Source organism: Bubalus kerabau, chromosome 3, assembly GCF_029407905.1.
Source record: "Bubalus kerabau isolate K-KA32 ecotype Philippines breed swamp buffalo chromosome 3, PCC_UOA_SB_1v2, whole genome shotgun sequence".
NCBI lineage: Eukaryota > Metazoa > Chordata > Mammalia > Artiodactyla > Bovidae > Bubalus > Bubalus kerabau.
The window spans coordinates 189,379,327-189,401,888 of NC_073626.1; the positions used below are offsets into that span (position 1 = coordinate 189,379,327).

A 22,562-nucleotide genomic window follows, 5' to 3' on the forward strand; every position below is an offset into this window, starting at 1 on the left:
GGTTCCTGATTTTATCTTGCAAGCACCTTGTGGCATGAGTGTTACTGTCTCCCATTTAACAGATGAATAAACTGAGGCTCAGGAAGGTTAAGTGAATTCCCTGGGGTTTTGCAGCTTGAAAGCCAAAGAGGCATCTCTCTGACTCTGGAAGTCATAGCCACTAAGGCAACCCACCATCAGGGAGGTGTATTTATAACCAAGGTCTAATTGAGCACCTTCCCCTGTGTGAGGTGCCATCCCGAGCCCAGGCCTCGCTGGTTCCTCTGTTCATTTTGCACACGGTGTAGCCCTCGGGTGCCTGCTCAGTAATCGCCCCTTTGTTGTTGACCACAGCACTAGGCGGAGCCTGCCTCCGCCCTCCCAGCTCTGCAGGCGTAAAGAAACTTCTCCTGGGACTGCCTAGGGTCCTACCTCCGTGCGTGTGGCAATGCAAGTACTGCATCTTTTCGCTGTGCCCACCTCTGCCACCCCCAAGGGCATCTCAAAGGCTGCCTTTCTTCGCTCAAACGCCTCCCATCCCGCTCCCTTCCTCTGCCTCCCAGTAACCCCTCCAGCTCACTCACCGCAGAGCTCTACTGTGACGCTTCCCTCATCTGTGCGATCTTATCACCAGCTGAGCCTTGCGAGGGGCCACTTCTTGACCCTCTCTGTCTCCCGCAGAGGTCCTTGCCCATGTGGTCAGAGAGCAGTAACTCAGTGTATGCACTCTGAATTGGCCTGAAAGTGCTGCCATATGGTGACACGGGCGCACTGGTGCATTCGGCAGATGTTTATCAAACGCAGCCTGTGCTGGGCCCAGCCGGGCCTGTCTCAGCCATCATGCAGGTGACAGGCTCTGGGGGCCAACAGCTGAACACTGAGATCATGTCCGTTTGGGCTGGGACAGGGAAGGACGGGGATGCAGACGCTGCAGACAGAGCCCCTGGCTTGGTCTCTGGGGGATCTGGGTGCAGTTCAGAAGCGTGAAGGAGGGAGACAAGCTTTCTAAGCAGAGGGAACAGTGCTGCGAGGAGCCAGGAGATTTCAGTGGCCTAGGAGTGCGGGAGAAACTGGCCTTTCCTCCCAGCCGCAAACGTGTGCAACCAGGAAAAAAAAATGCACAGCGAGAGACCCACGTGCTGATATGGCTTCCACTGTACAGAGGGGAATTGAGGGCATAAGTGGGTGTTTTCTTTATATAAAGGGGAGGAGAGATTGGGGTTCAGAATTAGGGATTTGATTCCCAACTCAGCTACGTACTGGCTATATGACGCCAGACAAGCCATTTTCCCTTCTGGGACTCAGTTTCCTCCTCTGTAAAATGCGAACAATAATTCCCTTCTTGCCACCACTGGCTGCCCAGTCCTCAGCTTCTCTCATCTCTGTCTCCTTCCTGGGGAGAGCTCACTCTATAGCCGAGGAAGCCGGAAGCTGGGAGGGTGTCTGGTCCGGGGCTACAAGGCTAGGGCCCAGCAGGGCTGGGACGGTGACCGGGCCGCGGCCCTTCCGGTGGCGTTGGCCGCTTGTGCTTTCCCTGCGTCTAGAGGACAAGGGGCTTTGCTGTCGCGCCCCTATCGGCGAGCCCGCCCCACGGTCGGCTGGGGGAGTGGGGCCTGACCTGGGTCCTTCTTCCTCCAGACCCCTTTTTCGGCCAGCGTTACGTCCACATCCTGGGCCGGCGGAAGCTCTACCACGTGGTCAAGTACACGGGCGGCTCTGCGGAGCTGCTGTTCTTTGTGGAAGGCCTGCGTTTTCCCGACGAGGGCTTCTCGGGCCTGGTCTCCATCCACGTCAGCCTGCTGGAGTACATGGCTGAGGTGAGGGCCTTCGCCTGGAGGGGCTCCCGGGGGCGGAGCGGGCTCCCCTTGGAGGAAGTCCAGGTTTGGAGATCTAAGTGCTCCCATCATCTGCACACATCCGCCAGGGCCTCCGAGCCCCGCCCTGGGGTCCTCCTCACTGTACCTCCTCCCCAGGATGCTCTTCGGGTGTTTCTCTGACCTCACGCCTGTCCCCAGGTCTGCCTGCTCCCTGGAGAGTGTGTGTGTGTGTGTGTGAGTGTGCTCAATCACTCAGTTGTGTCTGGCTCTTTGCAACCCCGTGGACTGTAACGAGGTGCCCAGAGCAGAAACAGGAAGGCTGAGCCTGGCCTGATTATCATGTGAGCTGACTTCAGGAAGAAAACTTCGATGCAGCGAGATCAGACATTACTTGAGGAGCCAGGCTCCTCTGTCCATGCAATCTCCTAGGCAAGAATATCTGAAGTGGGTTACCATTTCCTTCTCCAGGGGTTCTTCCTGACCCAGGGATCCAGCTTGAGTCTCCTGAGTTGGCAGGCAGGTTCTTTACCGCTGAACCAGCTGGGAAGCCCCCATCCCTGTGCAGGGTGGGTGTAGTTCTGGGCACAGGGAACCACTGGTTGGCACGAGGAGCAAACTAAGCCATGCGTGTGCGCCCTGCTCTTCCCTCCCTAACGGGCCCCACACCCTCGCTGTGGGAGCTGCTGAATCACGGTCCTGAACCATGTCCCCCTGCTGCGGCCAGACATCTCGCGCACCTGCGCTCCTGGTTTGCAGAAAGTGAGCGAGGAGGCGAGTACTCGCCCCCTAGGGGAGCGGTGCCCCCAGCTGAGGCTGCTTTCCACCCGTAAGGACCTCTTACCAAAACTGCAGCCCCGGAGCGCTGGCTCTCAGGCCCCCTTCGCTCAGATGGAGGGCCCCGCTGCCCCCTCAGACACGGGCTTGCTCCTCTGCTTCGCTTCTAGACCACTTCAAGACGAGATGCCATGGGCTCCGCCGCAGGTGAAGCTGGGCCTCAGGGTTATGAGAAGGAGCTCAAGTCAGACTGCCCGGGTCTGAGCCCACGAGGCACTGGGCAAGTGAATTGGCCCTGTGTGCCTTGGTTTCCCCACCTGGAAAGTAGAAATGACAAATGCTTCTGCTTCCTGGGGTGATTGTGAGCATCCAAGCTTGGAGCAACTATTCACAACGTGCTCTCGAGTCCCTGGGAGGAGGGAAAGGCAGAAAAAGCGGAGATAATGCGACGGGGTGGGGCGGGGCTGGTCCTGCACCTGCCGTGCATCAGGGTCTCAGAGCGGCCCACCCCCCTCCGCGGATGCCGGCAGAAGGCAGACGCTCGCGGGAAGGGCCGCCCCCATGCCCCCACCAAGGGCAGGACACGGCTTCCCGTAGCTTTCCAAAGCCAGCCACGCAACGAGATCTTACCTCATCTTCCCTCATGTTCCGGGCAAGCTTCCCGAACCTTTCCTTAAAAAAAAATCTGGACAGAGCAAAATTTCGCCCGATAACGTTAAAATGTTCACACGTAGAAAAGAGCAAGGTACCCAGAGCAAAAACTGAGGAAGGCCGGGTCTGACTCAGTCATCATGTGAGCCGATTTCAGGAAAAGAACTTGGATGCAATGAAATCAGATAGCGGTTGAGATTGAGCTCAACAGCCAGACTGTCCGTGTTTAAATACAGGCTCACCCACTTACTGATCACTTGACCTTGGACAGCTATGTACAGTTTGTGAATCAGAGGTCTGTGACTTGGTTTTCCCATCTACAAAACAAGGATTAAAATAGTATGTACCCCTGAGTATGGCAGAAGTGAAATCTCACCTGTCACAATAGGACCTGGCATACAGTAAGTGGTCAGTAATGTACTGCTATTGGGAAAGATTGGGGGCAGGAGGAGAAGGGGACGACAGAGGATGAGATGGCTGATGGCATCACCGACTAGATGGACGGGAGTCTGAGTGAACTCCGGGAGTTGCTGATGGACAGGGAGGCCTGGCGTGCTGCAGTCCATGGGGTCGCAAAGAGTCGGACACGACTGCACGACTGAACAGCAGTTACTGGTCTCACCTACTTTGTTAGACAGGAGTGAAAAGCACCCTGACAAGACTTCCTGATCTCTCCCACGCCCAGGAGATCCCTCTGACGCCCGTCTTCACGGACACCGTGACGTTCCGCATCGCTCCGTGGATCATGACCCCCAACATCCTGCCTCCCGTGTCGGTGTTTGTGTGCTGGTAAGCGGTAGGCACGGTGCAGACAGGCCAGGCAGCTGGAGCTGGGGCTTCAGGAGGTGAGAGACCTGGGTCAGGTCACGCTCGTTGCTTCTCAGCTGTGTGACCTTGAGCACTAACGTGACCTCTCTGTGCCTCTGTTTCTCTGAGATGGTGACATCACAGAGTCTCTGCGAGGATTAAGTGGGGTGAAGCAGGCAAAGCATTTGTCAAGGTCCTGGAGCAGAGTTTTTGTGCTCTAAAAGTGATAGCTGCGTTTTCTTTCCCGTATCTTTTGGGCCCTTACCATGTAGTTGGGAGCCTTCCTCTGTGATGGATATTCAGTTCATCTTATTCATCCAGCAGTTTTTCACTGAGCGTGTTATGTGCTAGAGAGCCCCCTGAGCAGAGAAGCAGGTGAAAGAAGTGCCTGCAGGCGATGCCGGCCACATGCCCCGTGTTCTGAGCCCATCCCCTGCCTCTGGGTTAGGTTAACTGTTCCTTGGAAATCTGGGAGTCGGAGGTGGAAGGCTTTCGGGAGGCGGGGTGAGAATTCCCCTCCTCTCTTTGTTCATGACCATGGCAGACACTGCAGGAAGGGCTGAATTTGCACGGCCCTTGACTCCAGCAGCCTCTGCACAAGTGAGCCCAGAGGGGCTTCACCTGCCCAGTACGGCCCGGCCCAGGGGCCCGCTGCCGCGCCTCCCCCATGGCGGGCCTGTGCCTCCTCACGCTCCCTCCTGGTCTCTCCCTCTTGCCCATGCTTCTCAGCATGAAGGACAACTACCTGTTCCTGAAAGAGGTGAAGAACCTGGTGGAGAAAACCAACTGCGAACTGAAGGTCTGCTTCCAGTACATGAACCGGGGAGACCGATGGATCCAGGTGAGGCCCCCCAGGCTGGGAAGGACATGGCTCAGGACTCAGGCAAGAGGGGCAGCTTAGTGTCAGCACCCTGGCAGCCAGCTGCTCTGCACGTGTGAATTCTGTGTCAGATCACGCGTGTGCGTGTGCACAGGGACATAAACGCACCAGGCGGCTCACTGCAGCTTCTTAGAGGGGCGGAGACTGAAGCAACCGAGACGTCCGTCTGTGGGGAGGGGCGACCGCGTGACCGGCGGCCTCTCTGTAGAGCACTTTACAACAGCCAAAGAGGAGCCCATCTGTGAATACAGCATGGCTCTCGAGTTAAGGTGTTCCTTGCAGGAAGATGCACACAGGATGTTACCGGCTTTTTACAGCGGGGTCAGTGAGTGCAAGCACAATGGGGGCCTGCAGAGCCCTGAGGAAGGCTGCATGAGAAACCCCTGCCGTCGTGTGCGAGGGACCGGGGAGGCGGCTGGAGTTCCCTGGAGGCCCCCTGGGCTCACTGGATGGTTCTTCCCGCTGTCCCCACAGGATGAAATCGAGTTTGGCTACATCGAGGCCCCGCACAAAGGCTTCCCCGTGGTGCTGGACTCCCCCAGAGATGGAAACCTGAAGGATTTCCCGGTGAAGCAGCTCCTGGTGAGAGGCTGAGGGCCGCCTTGCAGGATGGGGTCGGGGTGCAGCCTGGGGCTGCAGGGCAGAGCAGTGGGGAGACCTCGGGCACCCCTCTGTCCCCGGGAGTCTCAGGCAAGAACCCCGGAACGGGTTGCCGTTCCTTCTCCAGGGGATCTTCTGGACCCAGGGATTGAACCCAGGTCTCCTGCGTTGCAGGCGGACTCTTTACCGTCTGAGACACCGGGAAGCCCCTTGGCAAATTAGTCTGTTGCTTCCATCTTCTCATCTGCAGAATGGGTCATTGGGATAGTAACCCCCAACATCCTTTCCTGCTCTCATAACTGATTCTGTGGGAGACAGAGACCTGCCCCTGCCCCCACCTCCAACTTGCAACAAAATACATTTCAAGGAGGAAACTTATAATCAGTTGTTGGAAAGCCTGGTTCCAACTTCAAAGCTCAGTAAGGCTGTGATTTTTCAGTTCATGAGTTTTTAAAAAAGCAATCTAACCCCCACCCTTGATCCTAGAGGTCATTACCACTCTCTTTTTATGCCCTCAACAACCAGTTGGATGAGGACAGAACCAAACTCAGTCTTCCTTGTCCTGACCTTCTGCCCTGAATAGGCAGGGAGAGCTTGGCTAGAGCATAAAATGTAGGTTAGGGGTCTTTCCCAAAGTAACATGCAGGACAGCCTCCCATGAGACATCAGAGCTGCTCAGAGGCAGCCCTTAACCAAGTCAGCACCTGCTGCTTGAGAACATTCACTCACCTTGTCCCCTCATCACGGGGAGATGGCAGGGCCAGTGAGCACACGGCTCTGGAACGCCAGATGGAGCTGGCCTCGAGTCCCAGTTCCGCCCCTTAGCAGCAGCGTGGCCTTGGGCAAGCAACTTAACCTCCTCAGGCCTCAGTGCGCTCGTCTGTGAAACGGGGATTGGAACGGCATCCGTCTCACAGACTTGCTGCGAAGACCGCAGGCGTGATCTAAGACACCCGTGCTGCTCCCAGCACTAGGACTGTTGTTAGCTGCTGCTCTGGTCCTCATCCCCAGCCCTGGCACGTCCTCAGTACGGGCTGTCCACTTGCTCCAGCACGAGGGGCAGTCAGACCGGTCAGCAGTGGCCACAGGCCTGAGAACCGAGGCCTCAGATCCTGTTCTCACCTCTTCCCGGGTCACCACCTGCCTGCAGTGTGCCAGGCCGGCCTGGTACCAGTGCCCTGGGCTGCACGGTTCCTGGAGGCCTGGGCCGAGCCTGGCTCTGTGCTGCGTGCCTGCCCCCCGCCCCCTGTGTGAGGCTATAAAACCCCAGCTGCCCCAGCCTCTGGCAGATCACACCTTGCCTTCTGGGGCTCCCAGGAGAGAAAGCGCTAAGCTGCAGCCATTCACCCCTCTGGGCACAGCTGTCCCTTGAGCCTCTGAGCTGGGCCAGGATAAGCCACGTCTTCTCACTCTATGATTTTTATTAGCAAGGATGTCTGTCAGACAAGCTTCGTTCCAGCCCCAGTGCAAGCTCTCAAGCAAGATCCCTACCTTTTTACCAAAAAAAAAAAAATCATGAAAGGAAACTTAAAATTCAGGGAGTCACAGGGGCTTTGCCACACTCATTACGGGGGTTGTATCATGTAACTCCAGTCTGTTAGAGCTCTGTGCTAAGAAGGAGTCTGAGGCTGCATCTGGGCTCAGTGAACAGACATGGTTGGTTGGGGCTGGGTTGAAATTGTGTATATGTTACTTCTCTGACGTTCTTGCATGTTTGGCCAGCTTTCACTTGGTAAGATCGTAGTAACAAACAGCCCCCATCCATCAATAGCTAACATCAGCAAAGGTCCGTTTCTTGCTCACATCAGCAGAGGAACAGGGATGTCAATGGCACAAAACAAGGACCAATCATGAAATTGCCAGTATTTCTCTGTGTTTAAGAAATAGAGACGGATGCAGAGACACAGATGTGCGCGCGTGCACACACACACACACACACTCATACTTACACTCATACCGACGTGCTCACAAACAGCCTCCCCATGCGGGGTTCCTGCTCTTCAGCGGGAGTAAGAAGCAAATGGTGGAGAAGGAAACGGCAACCCACTCCAGTATTCATGCCTGGAAAATCCCATGGACCGAGGAGCCTGGTGGGCTACAATCCATGGGGTCGCAAAGAGTCGGATGAAGCTCAAAGGGATATGGGCCGCTGAAAAGGATATAAACCAGGGCAGAATTTCTTAAAGAAGTAACAGATTAGTTAGTTACAACATCAAGATAAATGGAATTGAAAGAGAGATGCTACCAAGAGAGTTGGGCAGTACTGCTTAAATAATGCTCAAGAGTTTCTATTCTTAAATTGTTTTCTCTTGAGAGAAGATGAGCAGCACTGGGCCCACTCAACTCTGCCTTTTTTTGTTCCCCACTTTGGTTATGTGTTGTTACTTTCGGAATTGCACTTTTTTCACCTTGTCATAGTAGCTGCCAAAGTGAGTTTTTATAAACATGGGGTTCTAGAGCGCTGGCTTCCTGGGGCAGAGGAAAGAAAGAAATGCATGTTGTACAAAATAAGTATGTTCATTTGTTTAATAAAATAGTTCTATTATTGAAGTTAAAAAAAAGAAGCAAATGGGCAACCCCCAGAAGCTAAGTGCTCTCAGGGCCAGACCAAAGGTGGTGAAAAGTGGTCCTCAGAGGGTGGCTGGGCTGGGACTGAGGGCTCCCGGCCACGGGGGACTAACCACGGGTGTGTTCCCCCTGCCCAGGGCCCAGACTTTGGCTATGTGACCCGGGAGCCACTCTTTGAGACTGTCACCAGCCTGGATTCCTTTGGGAACCTGGAGGTCAGTCCGCCAGTGACCGTGGCTGGCAAGACATACCCGCTGGGCCGGATCCTCATCGGGAGCAGCTTCCCTCTGTAAGAGAAGCCAGGGAGGGGCTGGAGGGGGGTTGGGGTTGGGGGTTAGCGGTTGTTTCTGTCGGAGCAGACTGGGTTGCTCAGACATGGAGTGATTGGCTGGGAGAATTAACCTGCCCATGACTGACAAGATATAGACATTCTTGGAAAGAAAATCAAGTTAACCTTTACATCTTAGTGTGAATTAGGATCTAACATGAAGTGAAGTGAAGTCACTCAGTCGTGTCTGACTCTTTGCAACCCCATGGACTGTAGCCTACCAGGCTCCTCTGTCCATGGGATTTTCCAGGCAAGAATACTGGAGTGGGTTGCCATTTCCTTCTTCAAGAGATTTTCCCGACCCAGGAATCGAACCCAGGTCTCCCGCATGGTAGGCAGACGCTTTACCGTCTGAACCACCAGGGAAGTAAAACTAAGTAAATGACCCTCTTCCCCAAATGGGAGGGTCCACGATGAGGTTATAAATAAGGTGGGGAAGGGTGCAGGAGTTGGGGAGGAGCAGCACTGAGAGAAGATGAGTGGGGGTCTTGGCAATACAGAAAACAAACGTGGGAGCAAGCAGCCAAGTAAGATACCTCTGGGTGCTACCAGGTGCAGTGAGGAAGATTAAGTAGGTACCTACGGAACAAGGAAGAGTAAGGTGAAGTAGGAGAGAGACGGGGGCCAGATCAAAAACGGATTTTCCAGCCACTGTGAAGATCTTGGGTTATAGTGTAAGGGTAATGGGGAGATTGAAGACCTCAGGGAGTGTAGAAGTCAAGAAGGGCTTCCTGGAAGAGGCGTCACTTGATTGAAGATTGAAACTGAGATGTTACTTGCAAAGAGGGACATAGGCAGGGGCAGATTCTGGAACTCTGCCTGAGCCTTAGCCCCTCCAGCAGTCCAAGAAGGACCCCTGGGCACAGAAGCTGGCCTCCCTGTACCCACTGACACCCTCAGGGCCTAAAGGCCGGGCTCCATGGCCTTCACACACACCATGGCTGCAGCTGACACTTCCTTATTCCCCCCTGGACTCAACTGCCTTTCTAGCTGGGCCAGTGTCTCTGCAACTCAGGTTCCTTCTCATGACTTTTCTGCTGATGCCACGCTGGGTCCAGGCTGGGTTCCAGGGGCTGAACTCCTCCTGCAAGCCCTCTGGCGAGACAGGCACGACGGGCAACCTTCTGAAGAACTGCCCCCTCCCAACCCCACCCAGGTCCGGTGGTCGGAGGATGACCAGGGTGGTGCGGGACTTCCTGCAGGCCCAGCAGGTACAGGCGCCCGTGGAGCTCTACTCAGACTGGCTGACCGTGGGCCACGTGGATGAATTCATGACCTTCGTCCCCATCCCAGGCACCAAGGTGAGCTGACCTCTGAGGCTGGAGGGGAGAGGCTGGTGCGGAACCCCTGTACTACCAGCTCTTGTCAGCAGGGGGGTATCTAGTGGAAATGGACTGTACAGAGGAAGAAGGAAGGAGGCTGAAGCTGGTTTGTATGTTGTTGCTGTGGCCAGTAAATGTTTAACCCAATAAATCTGAAATTTTAGCATTTCAACATGTAATCATTATAAAAATTAATAATGAGAGGTTTTATGTTCTTTTTCCATACCAAGCATTCAGAATCTGGTGTGTGCTTTATTCTTCACACATCTCCACTAAGACCAGCCACAGTTGAAGTGTCCAATAACCCCACAGGGCTAGTGGCCACGGTACTGGCCGTAATGCCCTGGAGAGCAATGGCGTAGGGGCCTGGGGCCCTAGAGAGAGTCTTTCGTTTTCTGAAATGCAAAGAAATGTCTGCAACTTAATAACCCTGGAAATCTGGAGCAAATGGCCGGGCCTCTTGGCCCCTTGGAGATGCTCTCCCTCTCTGTCCAAGGTCACCTTTTACTCTGAGCTTCGACTCAACAGCGTTGCTGAGGCAGGAAAATTTCTGTGGCAGGAAGGGTGAGAAATACTCCTCTGAAATAGAGAAATCCTGCCAGGCAGCCTTCGCCACTCGGCATGGGTGGCTGAGACAATGTGCAGGCAGGGCCCCGGGTCCTCAGGGCAGGAGCCCCCCCGCGGCTCGGCCACCTGCCCTCTGCTGACCGGCCGGCCGTACGGTCTCTCACAGAAATTCCGGATGCTCATGGCCAGCACCTCAGCCTGCTACAAGCTCTTCAGAGAGAAGCAGAAGGAGGGCCATGGGGAGGCCATCATGTTCAAAGGTGAGTGCCCACGGGGCCCTGGCAGCGAGCTGGGCCCCCGGGGGCCTTTGGGAGGACGGGGCCGGTGAGCGCTTTGTCCCGGACAGCCAGCTCCACTTCCGGTTGTCCAGCCCGCTCCGAGGCCATGGAGTCATCCTGGTGGGAGGCGGCCCTGGCCTCTGTGGGCCTCGTGGTCGTCACCCCCACCTCAAGCCGCCCACTGCCCCTTATGACCCTCGACAGGGGCCTGTGGTTCTTCGGGACGTGCTGTGGGACACTTCAAATGGCACCAGCCCCGAGGAGAGTTAAATGGTTCAAAAGCTAAGTGCCATCACTCGGGGACCTTGAGCTTTGGAAACAAGCTAGAGAAGAGCGTACATCCTGCGGTTTAGGGGCAGGAAGAAGAGTGGGAGCTGACAACACAATGCAAGACAGCTTCACCACTAGTCCTGGAGCAAGAAACCGTTAATTCAGACACGTAATTGAGACAGACAGACTGGGAGGAGCTTTGCTTTTAAATTAACCATGGAAACAAAGGGAGCTGATCAGGTGGATTCAGTGACCCACGTTAGAGACGCCATGACAATTTCTTTTTTTTTTTTCCATGACAATTTCTTAAGTGTTTTTCCGTAAATTAGTTTTTGTCACTTTTCAGGTTGGCATCTCTAATCCACCTAATCCCAAGAGTCTGTATCCCTCAGACTGGTTGATACTTACGTACATGACCACCCTCCATGTCCAAAGGCAGCGTTCCTGATAGTGACTAGTGTCTGGGACAGACAAGATAAGCTTAAGACCACTATCCTTTTTTAATTCCCACCGATAGGAACTTTTTAGGTTGGCAGGCATGAGTCTCAACTTTCTGAAAGCTGCTTTCTATATTAACCCCTCAAAGCTCCCCACAGGGTACAGGAGCTACTATCTTTGTACAGATATGTCCAAGGGGTTGGACACAGCTCAGCAGCAGCCCCCATCTGTTTGCCACTAACAAGCTGCAAAGCTAGGAAACGCGGTGGACCAGCATCAGACACGGAAGAAAGGCGTCTATAGCTAGGCTCTGCAGTCTGGCTTCCTGGTCTGCTTGCGGGCTCAGGCACCAGCTGTAAGGCCTCGGATGAGTCAGGGAGCGTCTCTGTGCCTCCGCTTCTTCATCTTTAATGCTGGAAGCTACCTGATAAGAGATGGGGGGAGACTACTGAGCTACCGCAGTGAATTTCCAGACGGCTCCCTGCTACACAGCGGGTGCTCCCTAAGCGTTGGGGGTCACCAATCAGAAACCACATGGGCCCCCACGAGCCGACAGGAGATAGATGCAGGCCCAGCACAGCACGGGGGCCGGGCGTGAGGCGGGCCTGAAACAGGAGGGCGTCGCCGCCTGGCCCCCTGCTTCTGCCACCCTCCCCCTGGCCCGCTGCTCGTCCTTGGAAGCAGGCCTCTTCTGCTACCCTCCCCCTGGCCTGCTTCTCTTCCCTGTAAGGAGGTCGCTTCTGCCACCCTCCCCCTGGCCTGCTGCTCGTCCTTGAAAGCAGGCCTCTTCTGCCACCCCACCCTCAGGCTAGAGAGAGAGCAAGGCAGCGGCCCCCCTCTTCCCTGGCCCTGGTGACATGGCCAGCCCTGGGGAAAGAAGCGTCTGCAGGGGCTGCCCTCCCACGCTCCTGCCTGTCCCTGCTCCATCGGCCTCGTCCTGAGAGGTAGCCCAGAAGCTGAGAGTCTTGGCAAAGAGGAGCACCAGGCAGGACATAGACCATCCCCTGTCCTCTGACCCCCACAGGCCTGGGCGGGATGAGCAGCAAGCGCATCACCATCAACAAGATTCTGTCCAATGAGAGCCTTGTGCAGGAGAACCAGTACTTCCAGGTGAGCGTGGCCGGGCCTTGTGGGAGGGAAGAGGCTGCCTTGGGGCCGCCCTAGGGGATGGCGGCCCGCCTGCCTGACTTACTCCTTACTGGAAGCTGAAGGGTGTGACAGTGAGGGGAGGTGCAGGCCAGCAGAGGCCAGAAGCAGACAGGAGACCTGGGAAGGAACATGTACCAAGCGGTGCTCAAGAGCCGAAGTTTCTGTAAGGCTAGAGCCCGCAACATTTGGGGAAGACCCACAGACACCAAAATACGAAAACTACAGACCTACTTCCAGGAAAACTCTTATATGAAGATACGCCCTGAAGCTTTATTTTTTAGGGGTCACAGATTCCTGAAGTTCTCTATCTATGGATGAATCCTACTTTCTGAATTCCTAAATCTCAAAATTATATCCAGAAGTAGAAACCAGTCAACAGGGTCCTATTTAGTTGAATTGGATCTCTGTTTGCGTGGGCATATTTAAAGCACCAAGTTTAAAAAAAAACTCAGACATATTTAGACAAAAGGGCACGATTGGCTCATACAAGTCGAAAGTTCGACAGTGGCGTGGATTTCAGGCGTAGGCTCATCAGGGCTCTGGCTCCATCTCTGCACTTGGGCTCTGCAGGCACCCTCCTGGCAGGAGCTTAGTTGTAGCAGTTCAAGGTCTCCCATCCACCCCCTCATACCTCCACAAAGGAAGAGGTCTTACATGCCGCCAACAATTAAACAAAAGCTTTGCATTTCACTCTGCGCCAACCTGAAACGATTATTATAGCCAGAGGAATTTCATATGCTGACTGCCTCAATCCTAGTTTATTGCCCTTGAACTGACCCCTGGAACAAAGGGGCAGGGGCACCAGCCGTCGCGAGGAGCCAACAGCTCAACCCAGCGACTGGCTGCTGCATTTCGGGGGGGGGTGGAGTGGATGCTGGAGAAGCAACCCCAAGTTTCCCAAAGGTCCCCAAACGTCTCATGGCCGGTTGAAAGTTGACTTTATCGCAACCCCTCTCTGTTTCACTTTTTGGCGTCAGGTAGATCTGAGGTCAGACCATGACCCCTCGCTTTCCGCACTAGGACTCTGGGCCACTCACTAAGGACTCTGTCTTAGCTTCCCTCGTCTCTAATACTCAAGATGTGTATTAAGAACATGACTCAAGTCGCTCAGTCACGTTCGGCTCTTTGTGACCCCATGGACTGTAGTCCAACAGCTTCTCTGTCCATGCGATTTCCCAGGCAAGAGTGCTGGAGTAGCTTGCCATTTCCTTCTCCAGGGATCTTCCCGACCTGGAGACTGAACCTGAGTCTTGTTAGGCAGATTCTTTACCACCGAGCCTCCTGGTCTCCAATAACGGGATACCAATAGTGTCCACCTCGTGAGACTGAGGTTGAGACAAGGAGCATACGTGCAGCACTGAGAGCCGTACCCTGAGGGCGCTCATGCGGATTAGTGTTTATTGTTAATCAAGACCATGGGCACTCTTGTTCTTACCGCCTGGGGTGGCCTGAGGATTCAGTGGGACGCTGCACGGCAAGCGCTTAGGGTCTGACTCGTAGTTGGTGATCAGTAAATGAGTGCTGAGTATCATTGCTGGGAGCTCCTGGTATGAATTCTGTGACTTTCTCTCTCGTTCTCTCTTACTCTCAGCGCGGGTGGGAGGGGCATGGGAGAGGTGGCCCCATGCTGGAGGAGCCCTGCACGCTCCCTGGAGTGCTGGGGCCCCGGGTCTAATGCCTCAGGCAGGGCTGAGGTGGACAGAGGTGTCAGGGTGCCCCTCACTCGCCCGCCCTCCCTTCTTCCCCGTCACCCAGCGCTGCCTGGACTGGAACCGCGACATCCTCAAGAAGGAGCTGGGACTGACAGAGCAGGACATCATCGACCTGCCCGCCCTGTTCAAGATGGACAAGAACCGCCAGGCCAGGGCCTTCTTCCCAAACATGGTGAGGTGTTCTGGGCTCCGGACCTCACCCAAACTGTCAGTAGGGGCGGGCCAGACCCGGAGGGACCCCTTGGCTGAGGCTGGCCGAGTGGGAGGCCCAGACCCCAGGCCCGCTGAGCTGCCGTGCGGCCCCCCACCCCAGCACTCACCCTGCCGGGAAGACTGCTCATTCTGGTTCCCCTTGGGATCCTGGGGGAGGCTTCACCTTAACACAGTGGAAAGTGCTTTGTAAATTCAAAGGGCCTTTATAGACAAGACAGATTCTTGTTATCATAGAGGAGAGTCTTCTATGAGCTAGAAAGAGGTTAAAACACTCACACACAAGAAACACAGATGCGTATATACGCACATGAAAACATACGTGCGTGCGTGCGTGCCCGCAGTGCACACACCGATGCATACACACACAGCCGCATGCACATGTATGTCCATACACATACACACGGGGCGGGTTGCTAGGCTTTCCACTTAGCTCTGCCGTGTATGGAGTGCATAGCCCCCTCTGAGCCTCAGCTTCCTCACCTGTAAAGTGGGGGTAGTCACAGTCCTGGATCGCAGGGCTGTTGGAGGGCTCGGAACAGGGCGGGCAGAGCAGGCGCTCCATGAAGGTAACCGCGGCACCGCCTGCCCGCAGGTGAACATGATCGTGCTCGACAAGGACCTGGGCATCCCCAAGCCGTTCGGGCCCCAGGTGGAAGAGGTGTGCTGCCTGGAGACGCACGTGCGCTCCCTGCTGGAGCCCCTGGGCCTCTGCTGCACCTTCGTGGACGACATCTCCGCCTACCACAGGTTTCTGGGCGAGGTGCACTGCGGCACCAACGTGCGCCGGAAGCCCTTCGCCTTCAAGTGGTGGCACATGGAGCCCTGACCTGCGCGGGGCTGCCGCGAGCGGCCGCGGCCCACGGCTGCCGTGCTGGCGCCGCACCAGCCTCTGTGGTTCTTAGCGTGGCTGCAGGATGCCCTTCAGCGATAGCCATCAGGGAACTTGGGGAAAACGTTTCTACTTTCAATTTCACTTTTACTTACAGGACCCGGAAGTTGCCTGGCACACCTGGGCCACACAGCGAGGTCGTGGGGAGAGAACCCAGGAAACTGGGCCTCTGCTTGTATGCGAGTTGGGGGTGGGGGTCTGGTTTTTTGAGGGCTTTCTCTTGGTGAATTTTAAATGGGAGAGTGGAAATTTAAAGCAAGGGAAGAGGGGGGGAAAAGGTAGCCCCAATTGTCAGTTATCAGAATCAACTAAGATCTCTAGAAGAAAGGGCCTCAGTGAGGGGAGGCGGCCTGGCTCCTTACCTAGTCAGGTAGCTGGCAGCGTGTTTACTCAAGGTCACCATGTTTGAAGTGAGTACTCAGCAACCAAAGCCGAGTCAGGCGCTTGTATAACAAAAAGGAGGAAACCCAGCTGTCGGGGCTGACACCACAGGGGCCCGGGTGCCCCCGCCCTCCCTGACTTCTCCAGACTCTTCGTACCCCCAGAGCACCCCCTGCCTGAACGGGACTGCAGGCGCCACTGAGGGGCCTTCAAGCACTGGGGAGGGGTGTGGGGTATCCGTGCCTTTGCCCTCCCTCACAAGGGCGTCAGCATCCACAGTGTCACCTCCCCCTGTTAACCTCCACGCTGACCGTCCTGAAAATAGCTGAACGTTTGGCCAGAGTCTGTGTAGCCCTGATGTGAAAAGCAAGCCAAAAACCCCAGGACCCAGAACCTTCCCCAGAGTCTTTAGTCTGTTGTCCAAAATGGAATGAGAGGAGACGGGAAGAGGCTCTGGGACGACCAGTTTGCCCAGTAGCCATGCCCCGAGGGCCAAGGCAGCCAGCATGGAGGGGATTCTGGGATCCAGGTGTACCTAGAACTGCCGTCATCCTTGAAATCCACTGCCCTTTGTCCAGGGGGCCACCCCATTTATTCATTCCTTTCCAGGCTGCCGCAGATCCCCTTGCTTGCCCTCTGCAGTGTAGACACCACTGGCAGCTCCCCGCTCCCCGAGGATCCAGTCATCGCGCTTAGACCCTTCACTGGCAGCAGATTTTATCAGCACAGCCTTCTCCATTTCTGAGATGCTCCTTCTGCCTCATCTGCCTCATCTTTCTCATGGACCCAGGCTCTCCCAGATGTTTGGGAGTTCCACCCCCTCACCCCCACCCCCAGCATCCTCATGGCCTCAGGGTTCCGTGTGCAAAGATGCCCCAGGGTGAACTGTGTTACCCATCTTCTCTGCTGGGTTCTCGATTCTCTGGCTGCCCCTGACCCATCTCCTCTCACGGCCTCCACTTCCTGCTCTGATGCCATCTCTCCAGGCAGCTAGACAAGGACTTCTTCCCCACTAGCCACACTCAGACCTCCCCACCATAGGACACAATTAAAGACCCACCTCTCCTCTCCATATGTCAGGAGCAAGACGTAAAGACCCTGCCCTAACCTCTAGCCCTAACAGCCAGTTCTGGGCCAGCTACTGGCCTTAGAGATGGACCGATGATCCCCACTGAAGTTTCTTAGTACATGCTGAAAATCCTAGCATTTGGACATAATCAGATTCATTCTCTGGCTCCCACTGAAAAGACTTAGTTTCAGCTTTAAAATTTCCTTTAAGGGCAGCTGACTTCAGAGAATAAGTGAATTATAATTCCACTTCGAGAGTTAAAAAGGAACTGATTTATAACCAATGAAAAGGTTGTAAATTTGAATTCCTGAAGAATGAGATCTTGGATTATTCACTCATTCAGCAAACCTGTATTGTGTGCCTGAGTGCCAGGCACAGTGGTGGGCTCTGAGGGTACAGGGCCCTGTAGCAAGCGGGTTCTGGCCCTTGCGCTTGCCTCCAGGAGGCAGCCACCCACATATAAATGGCCAGCATCTGCCCTTTTGGTGATGCGCTCTTTAGAAATACCAGTTCACTATATTCAGGGAATGCACAGGGTGCAGAGCTTCCACAAGTCACTGTCGCAGTGGAATGAGGGGGGTGGGTCTCCTTTAAACAAGCCTCCTGCCCGTCCAGCTGGGCCAGTGCCCCCCAGCAGATGGGGCCCCAGCACCTTCAGAAGCTGTTGTTCCCACTTTGGGAACAGCGGCTCCTGCCTTTGGGGGCCCAAGCCCCAGGTTTCTCCAACCCCAGAGCTGAAGACACCAAGTGCCTATTTGTGAATGTTTATCTGGAGACTTAAGATTGTTTGCTGTGTGTTTTTGTGCTTGGTTAATGTGTGTTTGGGGGCTTTCATTTTTTTCATTTTTTCTTTTTTTAGTCTGCCTTAAGGGGAAGTGCGCACTTCCCGTGTGGAGACGGTGTGTATTTGTAGATTTTTCTAAGGCTCTCCCCATCAGTAAGTTAGCAGTTTCTGATGACTCTGAAGCCCCAAGGCCTCAGACGGCCTTCCCCATCTTGCTTGCCCACCCGTGTGACTGCCCTTGCCGTGGATATCCCCCCAGCATCCCTGGACTCGTCATTCTTTCCCACCCACCACCTTCTATAAACATAGGCCTAGAATATACTTCCGTGTTGCAAAACTCAGCCAAGGTCCTGTTTCGATCTTTGCTTTGATATATTTTAAATAAGAGAGCAGAGGGTATTGTGAAGATGACGAGAGGCGGGGCATGGTTTCAACTTTCTGGACGAGAGGTGATGCTGGAGATGGCGACGTGTTGGGAAAGAGCCTGATTAAGCAGCAACAAAATAAATGGTCGGAGGGAAGTCCTGTGGCTGCTGGTGTGATGTTCATGGTTGCTTCATGGCCATGGCCCGGAGTGAGGCAGGCCACACACGGGCCCTCTCCTGGCCCTGTGGTCGCTGCCCTTCTGCACGCACAACCAGGGCTCTCAGAAAGAGTATCCCGAGGGCTTGGAATCCCACACAGTCGATGGATGTGTAGTGCCTGGCCACCACCCAAGGTCAAGACCAACACCCACAATAAAGTCTGACTGTTTTCTGGTGGGGTTCCCCAGAAGGAAAACCAAAGGTGAGCTTTTGGGAACAAGTGACTTATTAAGGAAGTGCCTCCCTGAGAAACCAGGAAAGGCGCGCAGGGAGCAGGACCAGAAAAGGGAAGAGGCCAAGAGTGTGATTTCAGACGTAGCCTCAGCCTGGTCACAGGAGGCCTCTGAGCAGAGGTGGCAGCTCAGTCATTCCATCTGGGGCCAAGTCTCATGACCTACACCAGTCAGTCGCTGGCCGTGGGGACTTGAACTCTCTGAACAGGCAAGGGGGTCCCTGGAGCCCACAGGCAGTCATCTAAAGGGCTCACAGCTGTAGTTTTGTGTTTGCCATGCCGCTCGGCTTGCGGGATCTTAGTTCCCTGACCAGAGATTGAACCCGCACCCCCAGTGGCTGTAAAAGCGTAGGGTCCCAACCCCTGGATGGCCAGGGAATTGCCCGCAGCTTGTGCTTATTAGCAGAAGAGTCCCAGGAGCTGGGGAATGGGTTCCCAGAACAAGAAAGGGATCTGGGCAAAGCACCAGTGTGCCCACTGCTCTGAGCGATAGCATGTTCTCATAATGTGGAGTTGTTGCTCAGGATGTACGATTTAACCCATGGCATAAAACCCATAGGCTTCCCTGGTGGCTCAGATGGTAAAGAATCTTCCTGCAATGGGGGAGGCCTGGGTTCGATCCCTGGGTTGGGAGGATCCCCTGGAGGAGGGCATGGCCACCCACTCCAGTATTCTTGCCTGAAGAATCCCATGAACAGAGGAGCCTGGCAGGCTACAGTCTGTGGGGTCGCAAAGAGTCAGACATGACTGAGCGACCAAGCACACACACATAAATCCACAGCCATGATCAACAAGGTCTTTGTGAGTAAGTTCCTAAGGCCCTGAAATGGGATCACCTAGTTGGTTGCTGAAACTGGAAGCCACTTTCAAGCTCTCTGGGATGCACCTGGGGGCTTCTTACCTCTCAGCCCCATCTTGGGTTTCTGGACAGATGTTCTGGTGCAAAATTAAAATCTCCAGTTCTCTTATTCCTGGACTTCACCCACAGGTCCAGCCCTCTGAGGTCATTCTTCTCCTTTGTACCCAACTAACATTGCTGGAGTCCATCCTCGAAGGGGGTTTCCTGAATCACCTATATTGGGAACTCCCCAAGGGACGCTAGTGTGCTGAATCCATTCTGCTGGTGTCTTCACATCTTGGCCACTCACTCACCTCAGAATTTCTGAAAGTCATCCGGAGACTTCTGGAACAGCACCTTCCAATAGAAACAGTGCAAGCCACATATGTAATTTTAAATTTCCTGGTAGCCACATTTTTAAAAGTGAAAAACAGGTGCAGTTAATTTAATAATGTCTTCTTTATAGCAGTATATCCAAATTATTTTCAATAGGTAATCAAATTTTTAAAATATTAGTGAAATAGTTCACATTCTCTTTTTTGGTAGTAAGTCCTTGAAAGCTAAAATATACTTTATATTTAAATCACATCTCTCTTAAGACTAGCCACATTTTAAGCATTCAGTAGCCACAAGTGGCTACCATATTGGGCTTCCTTGGTAGCTGGGGGTAAAGAGTCTGCCTGCAACGCAAGCGATGCGGATTTGATCCCTAGATGGGGAAGATCCCCTGGAGGAGGGCATAGCCACCCACTCCATTATTCTTGCCTGGAAAATCCCATGGACACAGGAGCCTGGTGGGCTACAGTCAGGTTTGCAAAGGGTCGTACGTGACTGAAGCGACTGAGTGCAAGCTTGGGCGCAGCTACCGTATAGGATGGCAGAGTTACAGAATCATCTCTGCCAGGCTGAGTCCCAGTTGTAGAAATAGGTACATTCCTTAAACCCTCAGAATCCAGCTAGACTGACTGCAATGGCTAACAAAAGTTGACTGTATAATACCAAATAGAGAAACAGAAGATAGATATCAGCCCTCCTTGGCCCTAATGTGCAGCATCTCGCCCCTCCAGAAGGTTCTCTTGCCTGAATCGTGGCTGCTGCCACGTTGCCAGGACTGGCCTCTGGACAAAAGGCGTTCCCTTGGCCAAGTCCCCTCTGCTCACTTCAGGAAGAGAATCCCCATCAGCACTGTGGAAAGGGAAAACATAATTCCCTCACCTCCAGCCTCCTTCCTGTCACCATTCTCTGGGATACAACTTGATTCTGCACTTGAATATGTCTTCTGTTCCCAGGTAAGGGGCATTGGGGTTGTCATTGTATCAGCCTCTTCATTCCAGATGGGATCTGATCCGCACCCTGGCATAGCCAGAAGGCTGTGGAAGTGGAATCCCTCCTCCCCAAGCGAAAGAGCAGCCAGGGATAAACTCTGCCTGCCCAGGAGGACTTATCCAGGATCCTTGTCCAAGGGGCATCAGCTCCAAGGGGCTGGCAGTGTTACTGATAATACAGTGTGGTGATACCAGATGACAGCATGTGGTATCTCTCCTCCAGCTGGACCACCAGATAAAAGACATATTCAGGCAGAAAGCCCAGCTCCGCAGCCTTGTCTCAAGCCTGGATGATGTGAGCAATGTGATTTTCACCTGTGGCTCACTCCCCAGCCAACTGGGTTCCTGTTCAGCCCTGACCTTGTGCGCACCAGGACCCAGAGACCCCACAGAGACTGAGACGGAACTGTGTGTGAGTGTCTCCTGAGGGGGTACAGGTCAGCAGTGGCCTGCTGCAGGGGCAGGGGCTCTGGGTGCAGCAGACCTGGGTGTGGCATAAGCCCTCTTGGAGGAGGTCGCCAGTAACCCCACCATAGAGCTGTCAGAACTTACACAGGACTGGGGAAACAGACTCTTGGAGGGCACAAACAGAACCTTGTGCAAACCAGGACCCGGGAGAAAGGAGCAGTGACCCCACAAGAGACTGACCCAGACTTGCCCGGGAGTGCCCAGGAGTCTCTGGTGGAGGCGTGGGCTGGCGGTGGCGTGCTGCAGGGTCGGGGGCACTGAGTGCAGCAGTGTCTGCATGGGACCTTTCTCCACCATAGTTTGGCCCCAGGTAAGTAACAGGGAGGAAACATAGAAAATTGGATTAGATTTACTGAGCATGGCCTCACCCATCAGAACAAGACCCAGTTTCCCCCTCAGTCAGTCTCTCCCATCAGGAAGCTTCCTTAGGCTTATCCTTCTCCATCAGAGGGTGTCCCTACATGGCATGGCTCATAGTTTCACTGAGTTAGACAAGGCTGTGGTCCATGCGATGAGATTGGTTAGTTTTCTGTGATTGTGGTTTTCATTCTGTCTGCCCTCCCAGTTCTACCACCAAGGTTGGGTGGAGATGCCCCCGGGGTAGACCTGATGGCATCCCAGACTGAGTTCCATAACACCAGGACCTTGGTTTGATTTGCCCTTTTCTTCTGATGCCTCCCGGGGTGGAGGAGAGTAGCTTTCCCAGAATGTTTCCCAAGCTAGGACTCCTAGGGGAAGCATGTGAGTCGTAAAGGGACGAACAACAACCAGGATGTCCCTCCTGAGTGTCGCCACGCCAGTGTATGTGAGAGCAAAGAGGTGGCGGAGGGCTGGCCAGCGAGGGAAAAGTGATTTTTGTTCTCGAACTATTAGGGCCATTCCTTCCAGTTCATTTCCACAGATTCCACGAAAGGAATATCTAAGGAGTTGAGGCGAAAGCCATCAGAGAGCCTCCTCTGGCCCGCTAAGAGCTAGCGCCGCCAGAGGAGGAAGCCCGTTGCACTTCCAGCCTGACCAGACCCTGCAGTTCCCAACCCGTGTCCTCAAAAGGCCTCGCGGTCTCCAGCAGTGCTTCTCTCCACATGGACAGGAGACACGGCTGTGACCAAGACTCCCTGTGACCCCTGGGGCAGGCAGCCAGGAGGGTGACATCTAGCCTGAGAGACGTTCCTGGAGCTAGAGCTCCTCCTCGCTCCACACGTGCTCCTGCAACTTTCGGCTCCTAGCAAGGCCAGGCGCTTCCATACACGGTGTCTAAGTAAAAGTGCATAATAACAGCGTGGATCACAATTCCCGTGAAAGTCTGTGATCCGACAGATTAGGTTAGTAGCTCTAATTCCCCACACAATTACAGAATGGTCAAAGAGATCAGGAAAAGCTGACCGAGAAAGGAAAGTTCAGTCCACACGCTTTGCCCATCTCTGGCTGCTCCCCTAGCAGGGACCTTGGGTGTCTCTTGGCCTTGGCAGGTTGGCATGAACCCCCAACAAGGCTCCCCTTTTGGGGGCTGCCTTCAGTCATTATGAGGCACCACAAAACTGCATAGCAGGGCTCATCACCGCTTCACACAGGGCATGTCATTCACTCACACAAGGACACCGAAGACCTAAAAAGTAAAGCAGGCCATGTGTGTGCTGAG

The 22,562-nt window shown here is 54.4% G+C and overlaps 1 protein-coding gene across 2 annotated transcripts in view; it reads left to right on the forward strand.

The window, feature by feature from the left end:
* Positions 1 to 16,354, forward strand: part of PADI2 (peptidyl arginine deiminase 2) — a 56,335-nt gene extending 39,981 nt beyond the window's left edge. The window contains exons 7-16 of one of the 2 annotated variants that reach the window (XM_055574332.1): positions 1,618 to 1,796; positions 3,856 to 4,010; positions 4,758 to 4,869; positions 5,383 to 5,490; positions 8,214 to 8,365; positions 9,561 to 9,705; positions 10,460 to 10,553; positions 12,304 to 12,389; positions 14,184 to 14,312; positions 14,946 to 16,354. In XM_055574332.1, the coding sequence (XP_055430307.1) occupies positions 1,618 to 1,796; positions 3,856 to 4,010; positions 4,758 to 4,869; positions 5,383 to 5,490; positions 8,214 to 8,365; positions 9,561 to 9,705; positions 10,460 to 10,553; positions 12,304 to 12,389; positions 14,184 to 14,312; positions 14,946 to 15,179 (1,394 nt within the window). In that variant the 3' untranslated portion in view covers positions 15,180 to 16,354. The remainder of the gene's footprint in view (positions 1 to 1,617; positions 1,797 to 3,855; positions 4,011 to 4,757; positions 4,870 to 5,382; positions 5,491 to 8,213; positions 8,366 to 9,560; positions 9,706 to 10,459; positions 10,554 to 12,303; positions 12,390 to 14,183; positions 14,313 to 14,945) is intronic. The other variant, XM_055574333.1, reaches the window with a different exon arrangement.
* The last annotated feature ends 6,208 nt before the right edge of the window (positions 16,355 to 22,562 follow it).